This window comes from Bubalus bubalis, chromosome 2 (assembly GCF_019923935.1).
Source record: "Bubalus bubalis isolate 160015118507 breed Murrah chromosome 2, NDDB_SH_1, whole genome shotgun sequence".
Taxonomy (NCBI): Eukaryota; Metazoa; Chordata; class Mammalia; order Artiodactyla; family Bovidae; genus Bubalus; species Bubalus bubalis.
In genome coordinates, this window is record NC_059158.1 from 165,184,197 (window position 1) to 165,203,042 (window position 18,846).

At 39.6% G+C, this 18,846-nt stretch overlaps 1 protein-coding gene across 13 annotated transcripts in view; it reads right to left on the bottom strand.

Annotated features, from left to right (window-relative positions):
- The window catches only part of DOCK10 (dedicator of cytokinesis 10), a 302,832-nt gene that overhangs the window by 17,933 nt on the left and 266,053 nt on the right, over nt 1–18,846 (bottom strand). For 6 of the 13 annotated variants that reach the window (XM_025278357.3, XM_045164609.1, XM_006049514.4 and 3 more), the window contains 11 exons: nt 17,864–17,976; nt 14,471–14,608; nt 13,252–13,434; nt 12,388–12,498; nt 10,804–11,019; nt 9,234–9,291; nt 8,809–8,907; nt 4,589–4,695; nt 2,718–2,840; nt 2,484–2,597; nt 722–727 (listed from right to left, as the gene is read on the bottom strand). In XM_025278357.3, the coding sequence (XP_025134142.3) occupies nt 722–727; nt 2,484–2,597; nt 2,718–2,840; nt 4,589–4,695; nt 8,809–8,907; nt 9,234–9,291; nt 10,804–11,019; nt 12,388–12,498; nt 13,252–13,434; nt 14,471–14,608; nt 17,864–17,976 (1,268 nt within the window). Of the gene's footprint in view, nt 1–291; nt 363–721; nt 728–2,483; nt 2,598–2,717; nt 2,841–4,588; nt 4,696–8,808; nt 8,908–9,233; nt 9,292–10,803; nt 11,020–12,387; nt 12,499–13,251; nt 13,435–14,470; nt 14,609–17,863; nt 17,977–18,846 lie in introns of all 13 variants that reach the window. The other 7 variants (XM_025278360.3, XM_045164606.1, XM_006049516.4 and 4 more) reach the window with 4 other exon arrangements.

Below are 18,846 nucleotides of genomic sequence, written 5' to 3' on the forward strand. Positions count from 1 at the left end.
ATATGGGAAAGTTCATACAGTTCAAAATAACAGGGAAAATCCTGTGTCACAAATCTCTAGGTGCTGTCATGCTACTGCCTTTGGCTTGTCCTCCAATTTTTTTTACATAGGTTCTTTTTACATCTCAGGAGACTTAACCTGATTTACTGTAGTTTATCACTTATACTGGGAATTAATACCACTGCCTTTAAGAATGCTCAGAGTTCACTACTAAAGAGAGTCCTATTTCTCCACAATACTCATTTTATTTGGAAAAGGCATAGTCCTTTCAGGACCCCAGAAGATACCCACCAATGGCCATCACTGCAGCTTTTGAAATTCTGCCCATTGCTTTCTTCTTAATCAGCTGCAACTCTGGTGGCCTGAACAGAGCAGGCAAGTTCCAACAGTTAGTCTACTATCCATATATTTCAAACATGTGGTGCCCATGTTTTTCTGTGTGCGTATGTGTGTGTATGTAGCTTTTCATACTACACAGACCTCTGTGCTGAAAGATACTAGATATGAAAAGCAAAGTATACATTTTTGTAATTCAGATAACTGAAATAAACACAATTTAGTTCCAGAAATGCAGGATGACTCCAAAATGAATGGACGTGGGATTATCTTACCTTGGTACTGAACGTTCATTTGCACAAAAAAGTTAGGGTTCAGTAAAACCATACGGAGGGAAGTGTGAGGCTTATTAGGGCATGCAAATGGAGAGAGGGAGAGAACTTACCACAGCCTGGAACAATCAAGACCAAAAGAAGAAAAAAGTAAACATCTGCATTAAAATCTCATTGGAAAGGAGCATAATTGTTTCGTTTCCACCTGTCTTAGTAAACAGTATCTTAGACGTTGGTTGGAGAAACCATCAGGTAGGCATTCTGGTCTCCGTGACCAGAGAATACTAATGGTAGTTCATTACTTTTTCTTTGGAAAGATCACCGGAACAGTTGTTGACTCAAATCTAGGTTTGCTGAACTCACATCTTATCTGTCACTTCTGTACTGCTCAGTTGTTTGTGGCCATTCCTGGAAAACCCTTGTCTTTCTCCTACAATCCCTCAGCTCCCACATTCCCTTCCTGATGGGGTTTTCTGCTATTTTTCTTGTGAAGGTTTCATTAAGGTCAAGAGTTGTTTTTTGTTTACTGCTGGTTTGAAAGATCATGTCCTTTTCTCTCCTCCCCTCCTGCAGATTGCCAAATTTTTCTCTCCCAATATACATTCTCACTTCAGATAGTTCAGATTCTTTTCCTGGGAATTCGGAAATGTGTAAACTTAGCTTCTTTCTGTAGACTATATACACAGTCCTGACGCTCCTATACAGTGGGGGAAATCTACGTTGGATTAATTTGTTTATGGTAAGTGGCTACAGTTTTCTTTCCAGGGAGACAGCAGCTATCTTGACTAATTTAGATGTTAGTTTTTAAACCGCCTTTGGTGATTACAGGACAATGTATATCTTCCAAAAGACTTCAGTGGTAAATGATCTAGAATGACCATGCTGAATTTGATGCCTTTGTCTGCAGCCTTAGAAGAGTCTGAGGAGGATAAGAAGCCATGCAAAACTGTGCTTTACATGAAGGGAGAAAAAAATGGAAGACAGAGGGGCTGAGAGTCATTCCAACTGTGAAAATAAAAGGATGGAATGATTCTCCATGAAAGTAATAGTCTGAAATATGAGTGCTGAAATACATTAAGGTTATAAGCCCTCCAGGAAAGAAACAGGATGGTCCCTGGGTTTATCCCACTTAAAGCACGGCTCAGAGACATTCATAATTAATATATAACATAAGTTCATTTTACCTTTAGGCCAATGCTATGGCTAGCTAATATTTTCTATCTTGTTCATTATTTATGCAGTAAACTAAGAAAAATCACTTTGAAGCGATATTGACCTCTAGTATAAAAAACAAAACAAGTAGATTACTTTCTGCGGAGAAGCAGTGATGGTTTGAAAGTAGGAGAAAAGAAAATGAATGATTTTAAAGTCAAAGGTTCATGGCTTTAATATGGTAGAGCCCTTAGGAACCTTTTATTTACTGGAATGCTATGGGTTGCATTGCTTAAAAATATTCAATTAATAAGTTCTATAACATCTAAAAATAAAGGCACCTGGAAAATTAAAAAAAAAAATTCAATTAAATTTCACTTTCAAATATGATGCAAACCTGTATTTAGACATTTTGGGGAGAATTGGAGGAGGGTGCTGAAGAAGAAGTGACTTCTTTTTTCAAGAAATTCAAAATCACTATTTTAACTCGATCTGTATTAGGACCCAAGGAGGGCTCTGCTTATTTATTTTTCAATTTAGTACATTTCTCTGGCCAAACACATAGACCCTCACACCTAGAGAAACACTCAAATATACCCAAACATATTCCTACCCTCACCCCACCCCCTGAGTCCTTTGACACATATAGTTAGATGTCTTGTTAAGAATGAAAGACAGCAATCAACTACTCAACATTAAAGCTCATATTAGTAGGAAACTTACCTGCCCATAAAATGCCACACGGTAGTAGCGACCGAAGAGTCGCTTCTCTGAATTCACCACCTCTGCAACTTTCAGATATGACCGATGAATATCATAGTAAAGATCAGATAATTTCTGAAAACAGAAACAAAGGGTTTCATGAAGATGAAGCCAACATAAAAAACAGAAAATTGTAAGTAATTCTCTGGTGTAATGAAGGATATTTGAACTAACTCCTGGGTTTATAACACCTACTTTGAAGTCTCTCTGCTTCTCAAAGACTGCAATGATGGGTTTGTTGACATCAGCGATGAGCTCATATCTCTCAGACTTCCAAAGAAACTCCACACACATGTACAGCTGCTCCACCAGGATATTCTGCAATTCCCCAAATGAAAATGCGATTTTACACAATGAAGACTGTGTCTCATCCCTGAAACTTGCTTTCAAAACTACTGCACTGTCAATCTTTTTCATAGTGGGATTTCTGCATCCCTCATCTTTGTGACTGGCAGTTACATCCATCCCGGGAGGTATAGTGGTGTCTTCTAGGATTCTTCTCTTTCCATAACCTTATTAGTCCCTCAAACTTGCTAATTTAAATCTATGAAAAGTATTCAGATCTGTCAGGTTTTTTTTTTTTTTTTTCCATTCCCACAGTCACAGGCTCAGATCAAACTCCTGTTTCTTCACTCCCAGGCACCATGAAATAGTTTGCAAGCTAAACTGCTTTCCCTCTCCAGTTTGGTCCTACTGGTCCTGTGTGTAGCTCTCTAGTAATCTTTCTTCCAAAGACATCAACCTGATCATGAGCTTGCCACTGTCCCAAACCTTTCCAGTGCCTACGAACTGCTGCCTAAACTCTCTAGCATGACGTTGAAGGAGCTCCAGAATCAGGTACCAACCTCCCTTTCAGGGGCCCTCTCCTTCAGCACCTTGGCATGGACTTGGCACTCTGGCTATACTAGATGGTACCACACCATTCTTAGGATGCTTTGTAATTTCCATACTTTTGCCTGTGATGTTGCTGCTGCTCCTTTGAGAACCTTAGTTTCTCATCTGACACTTTTTAAGTCCTAGCAAATGTCAAGACCCAGTGCAAAAGTCTGCAGAGCTTTTATTTATGTTCCATCATCTGCATTCTAATTATTGTCACATTAAAAAGTATTCCCTTTTTAACTGCAGCTGTAGATGATGCCTAGATTTAGCTATTGGGTCTTAGAGTGGTTGCCCCCACCTTGAAGGATGTTTATCTTTCACAAGATTCTAAACTCTTCAAGAACTGGGATTATGCCTTATTATCTTTGTCTCCCCAAATAAATTTGCCTTATTTATCTTTGTCTCAATGTCTCACATATACTAAGAGCTTAATAAATGTTCAACTGAACCAAATTATATACTTTCTAAAGCAAGTGGATAATACTGCTGGAATGTTTTCAGTGTCTTTTCAGAAAAGATTTTGAACAGTTTGAAATAGTTAATGCAAATGTGTAGTTACATTTACTGTTTGCCACGTACATTCAATTAATGTACAGCCTTATGTAAGATTTCTTTAACATGTCCCCCAAGATTTGTTTTCTGAATCCTTTTTTAAACCTATGTAATATTATGAATAAAAATTAGCTTTTGAAATATTTTATTTACTTGAGGAGGGGAGCTCTATTTTATTCACTTGAACTGTTGCTAAGTAACTCCTGGTAGAAAGCTTCTTTTGAAAAATAACTGTAGTCTGCATACCAGGAGGTTTTCTGCAGAAACTAGTGAGACTTCCTGTTCGTCTCTTTGTTAATAAATTTTCCAATGCACTAAAAAAAGTGACCAGCTCAAAAAATTTTCAGCATTCCTTACCATATTTTGTATTTTGTAGAAGAGCTGATTGCATAAATTTGGGTCCATGTTAGAGAATTGAAAGTTAGTTTAAATTTTCATTGAACATTACACTTTATTGGTGGAATTTGATATCTATGAATCTAGCTTAATTTTAGCTTGTATTTTATTTTGCCTAAGTCATGTTATAGGGTAACTTTGATTTTGGAATGAGATCTTCTCCTTCCTGCTTAGTTTAATGTTACAATTCAATGTATCTTCTTACTTAATTACAATATATTTGATAATTTTCATCTAACCTCATTGTATGGTGTGTCTTGCATGCCGGAATCTTCTTTCATTTCCCCTTCTTCTTTAATATTTGGTGTAATGCTCAGAAAAGCTGGCCAGCCCATAGAGAACATGCCTTAAGAGGACAGAGGAAAATGGAACATTATTATTTGAGCCAAATCCTGCTTGGATTAGACAGTGACTTTGTGTTACATGATGTTACATGTGGTGGTTATAACACTCACACATCAATGAGATAGTTAGATTATGACTGTTGATAAATACTCTGCCAGGAAACCAGTTTTCCCTTTTTTATAATTTTTGTATTGTCTCAGCTGACCTGCTTTCTCTAAGGAGCTATTATGGGATTATGGACAGAACCCAGGCTTGTGGATTGATGTACTTCAATGTTCTGGTTTAATTAGCTTTTTGGAGTCTGTATCCCTTGTTTGTTAAATCAGAGACATTAATATCTAATATCAAGGATGTTGAAAGGATTCAAAGCATTAGTATTTGAGAAAATACCCAGTTATCATCACTGCCTTCTAAAGACAATACACAGTACTCACTAACTTTCACTCTTTTGCATTATTTAGAAAACTTCTCAAGATTTCTTAGCTTCATGGGCACCAAGACTAAGAAAGATGGAACTCTGCAGATGCATATGAAAATAGTTGATAATGAGCAATGTGTCCAGACAGGGGTCAGAGCAGAACGTTAAAGGAATATGAGAGGTTAAGAGCACAGTCTGGAGTGACAGACCAGCCCTTGAACATGGCCCCATCACAAGCTAACCAGGGGGATCCAGGGCAGATTTCCTAACTTCTTTAGGTCCTATAAACAGGCAGGGATAACAGCATCTAACACATAGACTCCTTATTGGCAATTAATTGAGATATTTCTACAGCACAGAACTTAGTGCAGTTGCCTACCTTGGAGCAAGTGCATTTTAAGTTATAATTAATATTTTTGTGGATATTTACATTTTTAATAATCAGGTCATTGGCTATGTGACTAAATTATCACCCCAAAACATGCTAGAAATGATAATGATAATAATTATTGCAATTGAATCTTTGTATTAAAAATTCTACTTTCCAACGTTTTATTAGCATTTTTCTTTGGTAATTAAACACATTAAAATATATGAGGCTTGAATAGAGCAGGAAAAGCCATGACATAGTACTTCCTGGACGATGATGGTTGTTAGTACAACCGAAGAAGCTGTATTTATGGAGTCACCTAAATTCACCTCTATAGTTGTTCTTCAATATCCACAGAGAATCGATTCCAGGACCCCCAGCAGATACTAAACTCTACAAGTGCTGGTGGTCCAGTGGTTAAGACTCTGCATCCCCAATGCAAGGGGCCCTGGTTCGATTCTTGGTCGGGGAACTAGATCGCACATGCCACAACTAAAAGTTTGCATGCCACAACTAAAGATCGCACATACCACAACTAAGACCCAACACCACCAAACAAATGTTGGGCTTCCCAGATGGCTCAAATGGTAACGAATCTGCCTGCAATGCAGGAGACCTGGGTTTGATCCCTGGGTCAGGAAGATCCCCTGGAGAAGGGAATGGCTACTCACTGCAGTATTCTTGCCTGGAGAATTCCATGGACAGAGGAGCCTAGTAAAGATTCAGACATGATTGAGGGACTAACACTTCCTTTTCACAATGCTCAAGTTCTTTATTTTAAATGACATAGTAGGATGAGCCCTCTGTATCTGTGGATTCTCACTGATGGAGTGGTTGGGTGAATCTGCAGATGTGGAATTCCCGCATACAGAGGGCCAACTGTCTTCTTATCACGTGTGCACTGTAGTTAAGGGAAGTTTACTTCTCTGACTTAGAAACATCACAACATAGAAACACATTGAAGACTTCAAATACATGCCAATGAGCTTCAGATGTATGGCAACGAATACAAATATATGCTCCTGCTAAGTTGTTTCAGTCGTGTCCGACTCTGTGCGACCCCATAGATGGCAGTCCACCAGGCTTCCCCGTCCCTGGGACTCTCCAGGCAAGAACACTGGAGTGGGTTGCCATTTCCTTCTCCAATGCATGAAAGTGAAAAGTGAAAGTGAACTCGCTCAGTCGTGTCCGACTCCTAGCGACCTCATGGACTGCAGCCCACCAGGCTCCTAAGTCCATGGGATTTTCCAGGCAAGAGTACTGGAGTGGGGTGCCATTGCCTTCTCCACACACACACACACACACACACACTGCTGCTGCTGCTGCTGCTAAGTCGCTTCAGTCGTGTCTGACTCTGCGACCCCATAGACGGCAGCCCACCAGGCTCCGCCATCCCTGGGATTCTCCAGGCAAGGACACTGGAGTGGGTTGCCATTTCCTTCTCCAATGCATGAAAGTGAAAAGTGAAAGTGAAGTCGCTCAGTCGTGTCTGACTCTAGCGACCCCATGGACTGCAGCCTACCAGGCTTCTCCATCCATGGGATTTTCCAGGCAAGAGGACTGGAGTGGGGTGCCATTGCATTCTCCGAAATATATGCTAATGCATCATAAATAATCACCTTCAATATTTAAAGTTTATAAAACACATACAGTGGACCCTTAAACAACCCAGATTTGAACTGTATGGGTCCGCTTAAATGCAGATGTTTTTAGTAAGTACATACTGCAGCACTGCACTGTCTGGGGTTGGTCAAACCAGTGGATGTGGATATGCAGGGCCAACTGTAAAGTTATCCCCAGGGGTTGGGGGTCCCAACCTTCTCATTGTCCAAAGGTCAATAGGTATATATATTTTTCTCAATGGATATATTATTCCAATATCATTATTGGTCTAAACATATTTAGATCTTTTTTTGAATATTCAAGATGTAGACAACATTTTGGGCTACAAGTTCCCACAACTTCTCAAACCGACACCTAGTTTTATCAGGTTTCTCAAAATAACTTTTATGGAACTGTATGGTATCTGATTATGAAAAAAACAGATGAGGACGAAGGGCATGTTAAATAAAACAAGAATGGTTTTGATGACTTGCCTGTATAAATAGGAAACATGAAACTGAGCAAGGAGACCCTTGAATTTTATCGTGGACATGAGTCATGAGGCCAAGTCTGGTGTCTTCTTCAAGGCCCTCAAACGAATGAGCATACTGTCTGAGAATTCACTTTGGTCATTTGGTTCAAATATCTTATTTGCAAAATCCACTGAAACTCTTTGGGAGATATATACATATTTAAAAGAATAAGGAACCAAAAGAATTATGTTTCCAGAATGATATAACCAAAGTCCATTTCCCTTTTGTTTAGATATTTTAATCTAAACATTTAAATATTTGTTTCTCTTGTTCATACACTGAGTTTTCCATTTCATTTTGAAAGTTAAGAGAGTATTATGAGATAGATTGAGGTTCATAAACTGGGTTTGAACAGAATTTTACAAGGATACATTGTTGTTGTTGTTTTTTACAAAGAATAATTCTTTGGTTATTATTACAAAATGTTTATCAGATGTTAAAGATGGAATATTTTTAATTAAAGGAAGATTATACTGTAAATTACTATATGTTATAAATTATCAGAATCAATGTATACTTAAAGAAACTGAAACACGTAGATTATAGGTATAGTCCTGATATGTGTGTGTACATGCTCAGTTGCTCAGTCGTGTCCGACTTTGTGGACCCATGTGACTGTAGCCTGCTAGGTTCTTCTGTCCATTGAATTTTCCAGGCAAGAATACTGGAGTGGGTTGCCACTTCCTACTCCAGGGGATCTTTCCAACTCAAGATTCAAACCTGCGTCTCCTGCATTGGCAGGTGGATTCTTTACCACAGAGTCACCTGGGAAGCCCAAGGTCCTGTATACTATGTGTCACTTTTCTGCACTCCTTATTTTGAATAAACAGTTATATGACATTTCAACAGTAAAATGGATTTCTCTTGCAATTTTAAACAATTCATCCATTTCAGAATAGAATCCCAAAGACAGTCTAGCATGCAAATTGATAACAAAACATGGCCATAATATTATATAAGATGCACTTCTGTTTGCTGAGAACTCTTGAGGTCCCTAAACTTCATAAAGTTTGATGATGGAATTTCTGAATGGTAAGAACTTTGGGTTTTGACAGAGTAAGTTATGTAGGTCCGAGACAGTTCTTGCTTTTGCGAATACATTTAAAAGTTTCATTGGTGTGAAACTGAATCAGGACTTGGTTTCCTCCGCACCATGCCCTGGGGGTAAAGGAGCCCAGTTAAATCACTCACTTCCTCCACTGGGAGTTGTTAGTAATGGATTGCTATCACAAGGGTGGACATCCTCCAGGAGCAGGGATGGTACGCAAATCTTTTCCATTTTCCAGTAACCTATGGCAGTGCAAGACGAAGTTAGGACATTGTTACAAGTTTATGTTAATTCAAGCTTATGAAACTATGAATCGTTAACCAGTGAAGCCTTCTCATTTGGAACTAAGAAGTGGACCAGTTAGCCGGGTTGTGCATAAAATAAACACGATGATGACATGAAGAGAAAGGTAAAACTCAAAAGTACAGCATCATTAGAAATATCTGTGAAAACTAACACTGCTAAAACACTGAGATTAATCAATTTAAAGCTAATAAATACATTGTATGTATTAGTTTATCTATCAGATTTTGACATGTTGATTTCTCCCCACACATGGTCATCTTACCCCTTCTTTTCAGGTATTCTGCGATGAGGGCAGCTATATGGATGTAACACATGGCCGCCTGTAAGAGAAAAGCAAATAGTGTGAGAGGAAGATTTTACCATCTATCTCATACTAAAGATTTTACTATCAGTCTAATTCAGACTAATCCTCCAAGGAGGGTCTGTATTCCAAATCAGAATATGCAGAGAAATCCTTTTCATGGTAGAACCAAAAGTAACAATCAATTAGATTTCCAAAAAGTACACCCTCAATAATAAAAAGCATATTTGGTTTTTTTTTTTTTTTTTGGTTTGCTTTTCTTGATTTAGTTTCCAGGTGGGTGAATGAGCTGACTTGAAGCATTTTTCTACAGAATTATCTTCCTGCATTAATATCTATGTTTCTCCTCTTTCTCTAAATAGCATCTGGATATAAACTGGAAGTGAAAATTAGCTGTCTTCTTACTTTTTTTTTAACCTCCAGCCCTGGACCCCCTTAGAATTTCTGTCATCTTTAAATGGTAGCCTCAAGAGGCAGCAGTTGATGAAATAGTGTGACCTAATGTATCGCGTATGCATTCTTTAACCAGATTATTTCAGTGACATTTTATTGCCCTTTAAAATCCATTGCAAAGCCCTAGAACGTTGCTCAACACACACTAGATGCTGAGTGGCTGAAGAATCCAAATGACTTCAGCATTTCCTTTCGAAGTTTTGTGGAAAACTTATCCACATTCAGGGTGGTCCAAGGGAATTGGAGTCACTCTTCTTTGTCCTCACCAAACTGCTATCCAGTGAGGCCTCTGCTCAGATCTACATCCATCCCAGAGCCCTTCACGTGCATTTAGAAGAATTACAGGTTTATTGGACAAACTCATCTCTTCCCAAAGCGGGCAAAATTTTGGGAACAAAGCAGAACTTTCCCACTGAGTGTCTGGAACTGCTCCACATGGGTGCTGTGATTTGTTGCCCATAAATCCACCAGTGTTTAAACATAGAAAGGTTAGCTATTGATTTATAACTGTCACAGTGGCCTGTCATCAACGTGGCCCTGAGAACTGTGAACCTTTCTATTGCTAGTTCAATGAGTTGCACATGAGGACATATTACTCGAAACTGCCTTTACTCACTATGATGGTAAGTTTCCCATTTCACTCTAATTCCAGGGAAGATGTTTTAACACACACAACAGTAACTTACATAACTTTTAATTTCCAGATACCCTTACAATCATCCTCCCTAGCCTCAGGCTTTAGCATTTGGTCTCCACTGCACATCCTACAACTGCAGCTGGTCCCCCTAGACTCTGGCTTTTATTTGATATCATTTACGTGGAGTCAGGTATCCTTGAATCTTACATGCAAATGTATTGCACATGACATGTTGGGTTGGCCAAAAAGTTCATTTGGGTCTTCCATCTACTCTTAGAGAGAAACCTGAATGAACGTTTTGGTCAACCCAATAAAATCAGGTCATATTGACATTAGTTGGGGAATACGGTAACTTTTTATATTCCTGATGTAAATGACAATCCAATGGTCCTGATTAAGAGGATTATGCTGACAAAGAAGGACTGAGTCTTTGCTGATCACCTCAGATAAGTCTCCGTTTCTGGCATGAATTTTGGCCATGCTTTCTAGCCAGGTCCTCCGCAGCTCAGGGGTGCTGGCGTAGGAGTTTGCCAGGCTATACTGGAGATCCACCAGCATCTCTGGATCCTTCTCATGCTCCTTCATCTGAGCCGTGGCCATCAAAACAGTCCTTATTCGTTTAGTCAGGTCTTTCACCTCTGCTGGGAAATTGCTGTTCTTTGGAAAACAGAGAGCCTGGGTCATTATCTGTTTAGATTTCACAAGTTAACTCACTTCAAGTTATGCTTTTAGCTATGGCATGGCATCATGGTCTGGTGCATTTTATACACTGTTCACAAATATGTATATTCTCTGTGGATAAATTCTATGTATTGTGATTGCGGTTGTGCACATTTGAAGATGAGTCATAGTAGAGTCCACTTTGTCTTCTAGCCTATATTCTTCTAGTGACAGCATCCTAACTGTCCTTTGACATCGTCTAGCATCCTCTCTGGCTCTGGTTCGTGTGATTTGCATGTGTCTGCTTCCTTCCCTTGGACTGCAAGGAGATCAAACCAGTCAATCCTAAAGGAAATCAACCCTGAATATTCATTGGAAGGACTGATGCTGAAGCTAAAGCTCCAATACTTCAGCCACCTGATGAGAAGTGCCGACTCATTGGAAAAGACCCTGATGCTGGGCAAGATTGAAGGCAAAAGCAGAAGAGGATAGCAGAGGATGAGATGGTTAGGTAGCATCACTGACTCAATGGACACGAATTTGAGCAAACTCTGGGAGATAGTGAAGGACAGAGGTATGCTACAGTCCATGGGGTTGCAAAGGGTCAGACACAACTTACTGACTGAACAATAACACCACTTCCTTCCCAGGGCTGGACATGATACTGGCCTGGACAATCAATCATATTCTTTGATACCCCAGGTCACAGTGATTGGTTTAGGGATTGGGCATATGATACAAGGTTGGATCAAAGAGACTCAGTCTAGGGACTTTAATTTCCCACTCACAGATTACTACCAGTGTTCTCAGAATTTCTGAGAGAGTAAGCTCATGGGGACAGCCTACCTGTAAATGAAGTAAACGAAGAAGAAAATTGAACTGAGAGACAGAGAGGCAAAAAAGTAGAGGTGGTAGGGGAAAGAGATCTGAAAACATTACTTTAATCCCTGGGTTCACTCATGCCTGTCACCAGGCTCTACCCCAGGACTTTTCAGTATAATGATTGAAGGAGCTGTCCCCACAAAGTTCTAAAAGAAAGGTAAAATGAATTTGACCAAGAGTAGGATCATTAGAGAATCACTGTGCTTTATATATATATACATACATATATATATATATGCATATATATATATTTGATATATGTGGTTAGTTTTATTGTCCCATATCATTCAGCCCCATACCTTGGTAATATCACTTAACAGATTACATGCTCAAAGTGGAAGCAAATTCAATGTCAGGACTCAAAGTGTCAATAAACAAAATGCAGAATTTGTGTTTTTTGTGATTTTGACATCTCATAAAAAGAATCCAACAGCTTAGTTTATTCCCAATTCCTTAAAAAAAAGTCCACAATGCATTTCTTACTTTCATTTGCTTGTCTCCATTAGCAAAATTATTGGTAATAGCAAGGGAATGCTGAAAACGAGAGCCTCCAATCCCAGCATCAGCTATTAACTGGCTTACGGCCTTGATGAGCTGAAAGAGAAAACAAAAATGGAACCTCAAAAGTAAGTAACTCCAAAATAGTAGGTGTAAAGAAAACCATTGACTTGGGTGGATGTATCATAAATTTATCCCAGGCCCAGTGAATGTGCTCAGAATCTGGTGGAATTTGGCATCCTAGAAATAGTCATGGTTTCTCAAGTTGTATATTCTATTATCAGTGGTCCGCAAGCTTTTCGGCCCCAGGGACCAGTTTGTGGAAGACAGGGGCAGGGGGGATGGTTTTGGGATGATCCAAGAACACTACATCTACTGTGCACTTTATTTCTATTATTATTACATTTAATACATAATGAAGTAACTATATAGCTCACCATAATGCAGAATCAGTGAGAGCCCTGAGTGTGAGCTCAGGTAGTAAGGGGAGCGATGGGGAGTGATTGTAAATACAGATGTAGCTTCACTTGCTTGCTTTCCCCTCAATTCCTGCTTTGTGGCCCAGTTCCTAACAGGCCATCGATCAAACTGGGGTTGGGGACCTCTGTTCCATATGATTCTATTTATTCCCTGGCAGAAAAAAGGAAAAGTACAAGTGGAATTATGGACTTTGCTAATTTCTGTCCAGCTGCCCTCTTTCTGTGAATCAGAACTGAGTGTGATGAGCATCCTTAAAGAGGAATCTGATGAAGGAATGGGGATCTGGTTGCCCTGGAAACAGGAAGCTTGTATCAATGCTGAAACAGATGAGTGGTTTTAACAACATTAATGAAAACTGGCAGCACTTACTTGTAAGTGCGACCGTACAATTGACTTCTGCTTGTTAAATTCAAAATTCTTCCTCATAAAGAAGTATAGAAGTGCTGATGCTTCCATCTGAGTTGACCGTGACCTGTGGTTACAGCATTTTAGGACTTCATAGCAGAATGATCCGCACAGGTCAGCAGGCCCTTGGAAAAACGCTGAAGGAAACTATGGAGACAGAAGTGCTGGTGAAATGAGCAAATTCCTTCATTTCGCTCTGTTCATTCTCATATTTGAAAATTCCTTAGAACAAAATCCTTTTTTTTTTTAAACCTAGACTTTTTCTACCATTTGTAGGTGGAAGAAAATATAATTTTATTTACCAAAGTCTATGCTAGTATTGGGGCTTTCATGGTAGCCCAGTGGTAAAGAATCCACCTGCCAATGCAGAAGATGCAGGTTCGATCTCTGGGTCAGAAAGATTCCCTGGAGGAGGAAATGGCAACCCACTTCCTGGGAATTCTTGCCTGGGAAATCCCATGGCCAAGAAGCCTGGCAGGGTACAGTCCATGGGGTCACAAAAGAGTCGGACATGACTGAGTGACTAAATTAACATGTTGTAAGTATCCTTTGCATCAATAATGGATGATTACTCAAAGAAACAGAATGAGAGCTTTGAGATAGTTTCTATTCACTCAACATTGTAAAGCCACAGGTCCTCAAAGGGGACTCTTCTGAAGTGGAACGATTTAAAATCATAGTTGATCGTGTACATTTTACCTAACTCTCTGCCACAAACACTGAGAACCCAAAGAATTGGAAGCCAAATGCCAATTTTATTCCCTTTTTATGTCCAGCAGATAGGCCATCAAGGCTGTGAACTTATTCTGAGACCATGAATCAAACAGTCTAATAAAACCAAATAAATCAACATAGAATCAAACAACCCTTCTTTCCACCCTACTGAGAGACGTAAGGATTAATGCTTGTTTATTGTCAGTAATGGGCGTCCCCGGTGGCTCAGATGGTGGTGAATCTGCATGCAATGCAGAAGACCTGGGTTCAATCCCTGGGTCGGGAGGATCCCTCAGAGAAGGGCTTGGCAACCCATTACACTATTCTTGCCTGAAGAATTTCATGGATAGAGGAGCCTGGCCTGCTACAGTTCATGGGGTCACAAAGAGTCGGACACGCTGAGTGACTAACACTTTCAGTGTCAGTAATAAACACTTCACTGAGCTCTCCAAGGAACCTGGACTCTTACCTTGCACACAAACAGCCTCAAGGAGGCAAACACGTGCTTCAGTGCGGTAGCTGATTGGTTGACTTGGAAAAAGAGCATGTAGGTGTCAAAGACCCTTTTCATCATTGAATTCTGACATTCAGATTGTTGGAGTTGTCTCTGGAAATTCAACACAGCACTTATTTAGGATGAGTGGAAGGACACCTGTATTCTTTCAAAAAATATTTTCTCTGGACCAGCTATGAGATGGTTAGATAGAATCACCAACTCAATGGACATGAACTTGGGCAAACTTCGGGAGATAGTGAGGTACAGGGAGGCTTGGTATGCTGTAGTTCACGGGGTCACAAAGAGTTGGACATAACTTAGCAACTCAGCAACAACAATCTGCTATGTGATAGGCACGATTTTGGATGCTGGAAATGAACTGCAAAATAAGAAGGTCTTATTCTTGTTCCCAATGAAACATATGTACAGCAGTGACTGAAAAAAGTTACCAAATAAAAAAACAGAGTAGAAGGATAATAGGAAGGAAAGTAAATGCTTTGGGTGGGGGGGTAGGATTACTTTATGTAGGATGGTTAAGACTCCTCTAATGGTTGAATTGACAGGTGAGCTGAAAAAGTCAGCCCTGGCCAGATCTGGGAGGACTGTCCAAGTAAGAAAAAAAAGTTGGTACCAGGGACTTGAGTTGAAAAGGAGCTTGTGAGTTCAAGATGGAGAAAAAAATTGCTGTGTAGCCTAAGCATGGTGAGTCAGGGTGGAGTCAGGAGAGAGGTAGAAGATGAAGAGGTCATAGACAGGCAGGTCCTCAAAGGCACTGACAGAAGAGTCTGTAAGATGTATGGGATTTGACTGACATTTCCACTGAGCAATAAAGGATTAAAACATGGATTTTGATTTTTCTACCATCATGCTGACTTTTTACTTGAAAGTAGGACTTTCTTGGTACAATCATTCTGTTTCGTGTAGTCTTTATTCTACCAATTCAACTTTTCTAATTAAACCCTTAACATTCAAAAGCTCATTAGGTTGAGCTGAAGTTTTTAATAACTTCATTGAGGTGTAACTGACATACAAATTCTATAGTTCATATTTTATAAAATTTTATTTAAAAGGAATTGTATAAAATATGCTGTTTGGCTTCTTTTACTGAGCATAACTGAGCAGTATCCTTCTGTATGGCTATATCACTGTTTTAGAAAATCCATTCACCTGCTGATGTACATTTGGGTTGTTTCCACTGTTTAATTATTAAAAACAAAGCTTCTATGAATATGCATGTATAAAGCTTTGTGTGAGCAAACACTTATTTTTCCTGGGTAAATCCTTAGAATTGGAATGGCTGGTCACATGATAGATTCTGTTTCATTTTTTATTTCAGCATATTGTTTTTCAAGGTGTTTGTACCATTTTGCATTTCCACCACCAGTGAATGAGACTTCCAGTTTCTCCATATTCTTGCCAAAACTTTTTAACTGTAGCCATTCCAAGAGCTGGTAGTGGTATCATTTCACCAAAGATCTACAGATGGTAAGTAAGCACTCAAAAAGATGCTCAACGTTATCACTCGGTTTTCTCTAGCTGCTGAGTCTGTTTATCTGTTGTATCTAGTTGAATCATTTGTCTCTACCTCTGATACTGAAAACTTAGGGTCACGGGTCACATTCTCACTCAGCCCAGCTTGCCTGACATAAAACAGGAGAAACAAGGAAGAAAGAAGTGTCTATTATTGGAAAATAATGAAATGTCTGTGTGTATATCAGCTATGCATTTGCCAACTTCTGATGAATTCTGAAGCATCACTATGAACAAAGCCAGTGGAGGCGATGGAATTCCAGTTGAGCTATTTCAAATCCTGAAAGATGATGCTATGAAAGTGCTGCACTCAATATGTCAGCAAATTTGGAAAACTCAGCAGTGGCCACAGGACTGGAAAAGATCAGTTTTCATTCCAATCCCAAAGAAAGGCAATGCCAAAGAATGCTCAAACTACCGCACAATAGCACTTATCTCACACGCTAGTTAAGTGATACTTAAAATTCTCCAAGCCAGGCTTCAGCAATATGTGAACCGTGAACTTCCAGATGTTCAAGCTGGTTTTAGAAAAGGCAGAGGAACCAGAGTTCAAATTGCCAACATCTACTGGATCATCAAAAAAGCAAGAGGGTTCCAGAAAAACATCTATTTCTACTTTATTGACTATGCCAAAGCCTTTGACTGTGTGGGTCACAACAAATTGTGGAAAATTCTGAAAGAGATGGGAATATCAGACCACCTGACCTGCCACTTGAGAAATCTGTATATGGGTCAGGAAGCAACAGTTAGAACTGGACATGGAACAACAGACTGGTTCCAAATAGGAAAATATATTTAACTTATATGCAGAGTACATCATGAGAAACACTGGGCTGGAGGAAGCACAACCTGGAATCAAGATTGCCAGGAGAAATATCAATAACCTCAGTTATGCAGATGACACCACCCTTATGGCAGAAAGTGAAGAGGAACTAAAAAGCCTCTTGATGAAAGAGAAAGAAGAGAGAGAAAAAGTTGGCTTAAAACTCAACATTCAGCAAACTTAGATCATGGGATCTGGTCCCATCACTTCATGGCAAATGGGGAAACAGTGGAAACAGTGTCAGACTTTATTTTTTTGGGCTCCAAAATCAATGCAGATGGTGATTGCAGCCATGAAATTAAAAGACACTTACTCTTTGGAAGGAAAGTTACCACCAACCTAAACAGCATATTAAAAAACTAAGACATTACTTTGTCAACAAAGCCCATCTAGTCAAGGCTATGGTTTTTCCAGTGGTCATGTATGGATGTGAGAGTTGGACTATACAGAAAGCTGAGCGCCGAAGAATTGATGCTTTTGAACTGTGGTGTTGGAGAAGACTCTTGAGAGTCCCTTGGACTGTAAGGAGATCCAGCCAGTCCATCCTAAAGGAGATCAGTCCTGGGTGTTCATTGGAAGGACTGATGTTGAAGCTGAAACTCCAATACTTTGGCCACCTGATGCGAAGAGCTGAGTCATTGGAAAAGACCCTGATGCTGGGAGAGATTGAAGGCAGGAGGAGAAGGGGACGACAGAGGATAAGATGGTTGGATGGCATCACCGACTCAATGGACATGGGTTTGGGTGGACTGCAGGATTTGGTGACAGACAGGGAGGCATGGCATGCTGCGGTTCATGGGGTCACAAAGAGTTGGACATGACTGAGTGACTGAACTGAACTGAACTGAACTGATGAATTCTGAATCTCATCTTTAAGATGCTTTCCACTCACAGGTTGATTTGTGGAAGGTTAATGGGTTTCATTAAATGTCTTAAAAACATGTTCTTGACTTCACATGACTTTTCCATCTTTAGTTTTATCATGTTGCAGAAGATGATGTGGTCACACTCACCTGGTGGACCTGAGTGAAGAGGGCCAGCAGGTCTAGAATAGTCAGGCAAACCTCTGTAGCAATGTTGGCCTCCGTGTCCACGTGGTGCACAAGGTCTATTTCATTAGAGTTGCCTACAAAGTCCAAAATAGAAAACAGCATAAAGGTCTGAGACAAGTCTTTGTACCCTATTAAAAACTTTCTTCTATTGCTGTAACATAGTCATATACAACATATATACAATATGTACAATGTAGATATAATATACAACCTATGTATAGACACACAATCTTCACTGGTGTTTTGATGAGTAATTTAGTAAATCAAAATGCTTTCATTTATTCAATTTCTTTATCGGCTGAAGCAAGAATACTAGACAGAGTTTTTATTGGATGCTATAGACTGAATATGTGTGTTTCCCCCACAATTCATATTGTTGGTGCTGTTGAGTCATTAAGTCATGTCTGACTCTTGGCAACCCCATGGACTGTGGCACATCAGACTTCCCCACCCTTCACTATCTCCCGGAGTGTGCTCTCACTCATGTCCCTTGAGTCAGAACAGTATGAAAAAGCAAATAGATCAAAGCCCTAATCCACAATGTGATGGTATGTGAAGGTGGAGTCTTTGAAAAGTAATTAGGTTATGAGAATGGAGCCCTCATGATTGGGATTAATGCCCTTTTAAAAAGAGATACCAGAGGGATCATCTCTATCTCTACCGTGTGAGGACACAGCAAGAAGGTAGCCATTTGCAAGGCAGGTTTCTACTAGACATCAAATCTGCTGGCACCTTGATCTTTGGATCTCCTACCCTCTAGAACTAGGAGAAGTAAATATTTTTTATTTAAGCTACACAGTCTGATGCATCTTGTTTTAGTAGCTTGAATCAATGAAGACAGTGTGTGTGCCCTTTTCATTGGTCAGGTATGGAGTTTCTAAAGAATCAGAGTAGTCTGTTCTTTATCTCCCACTTCTTTTCCATTGGTTCAGCTGTCAGTATAG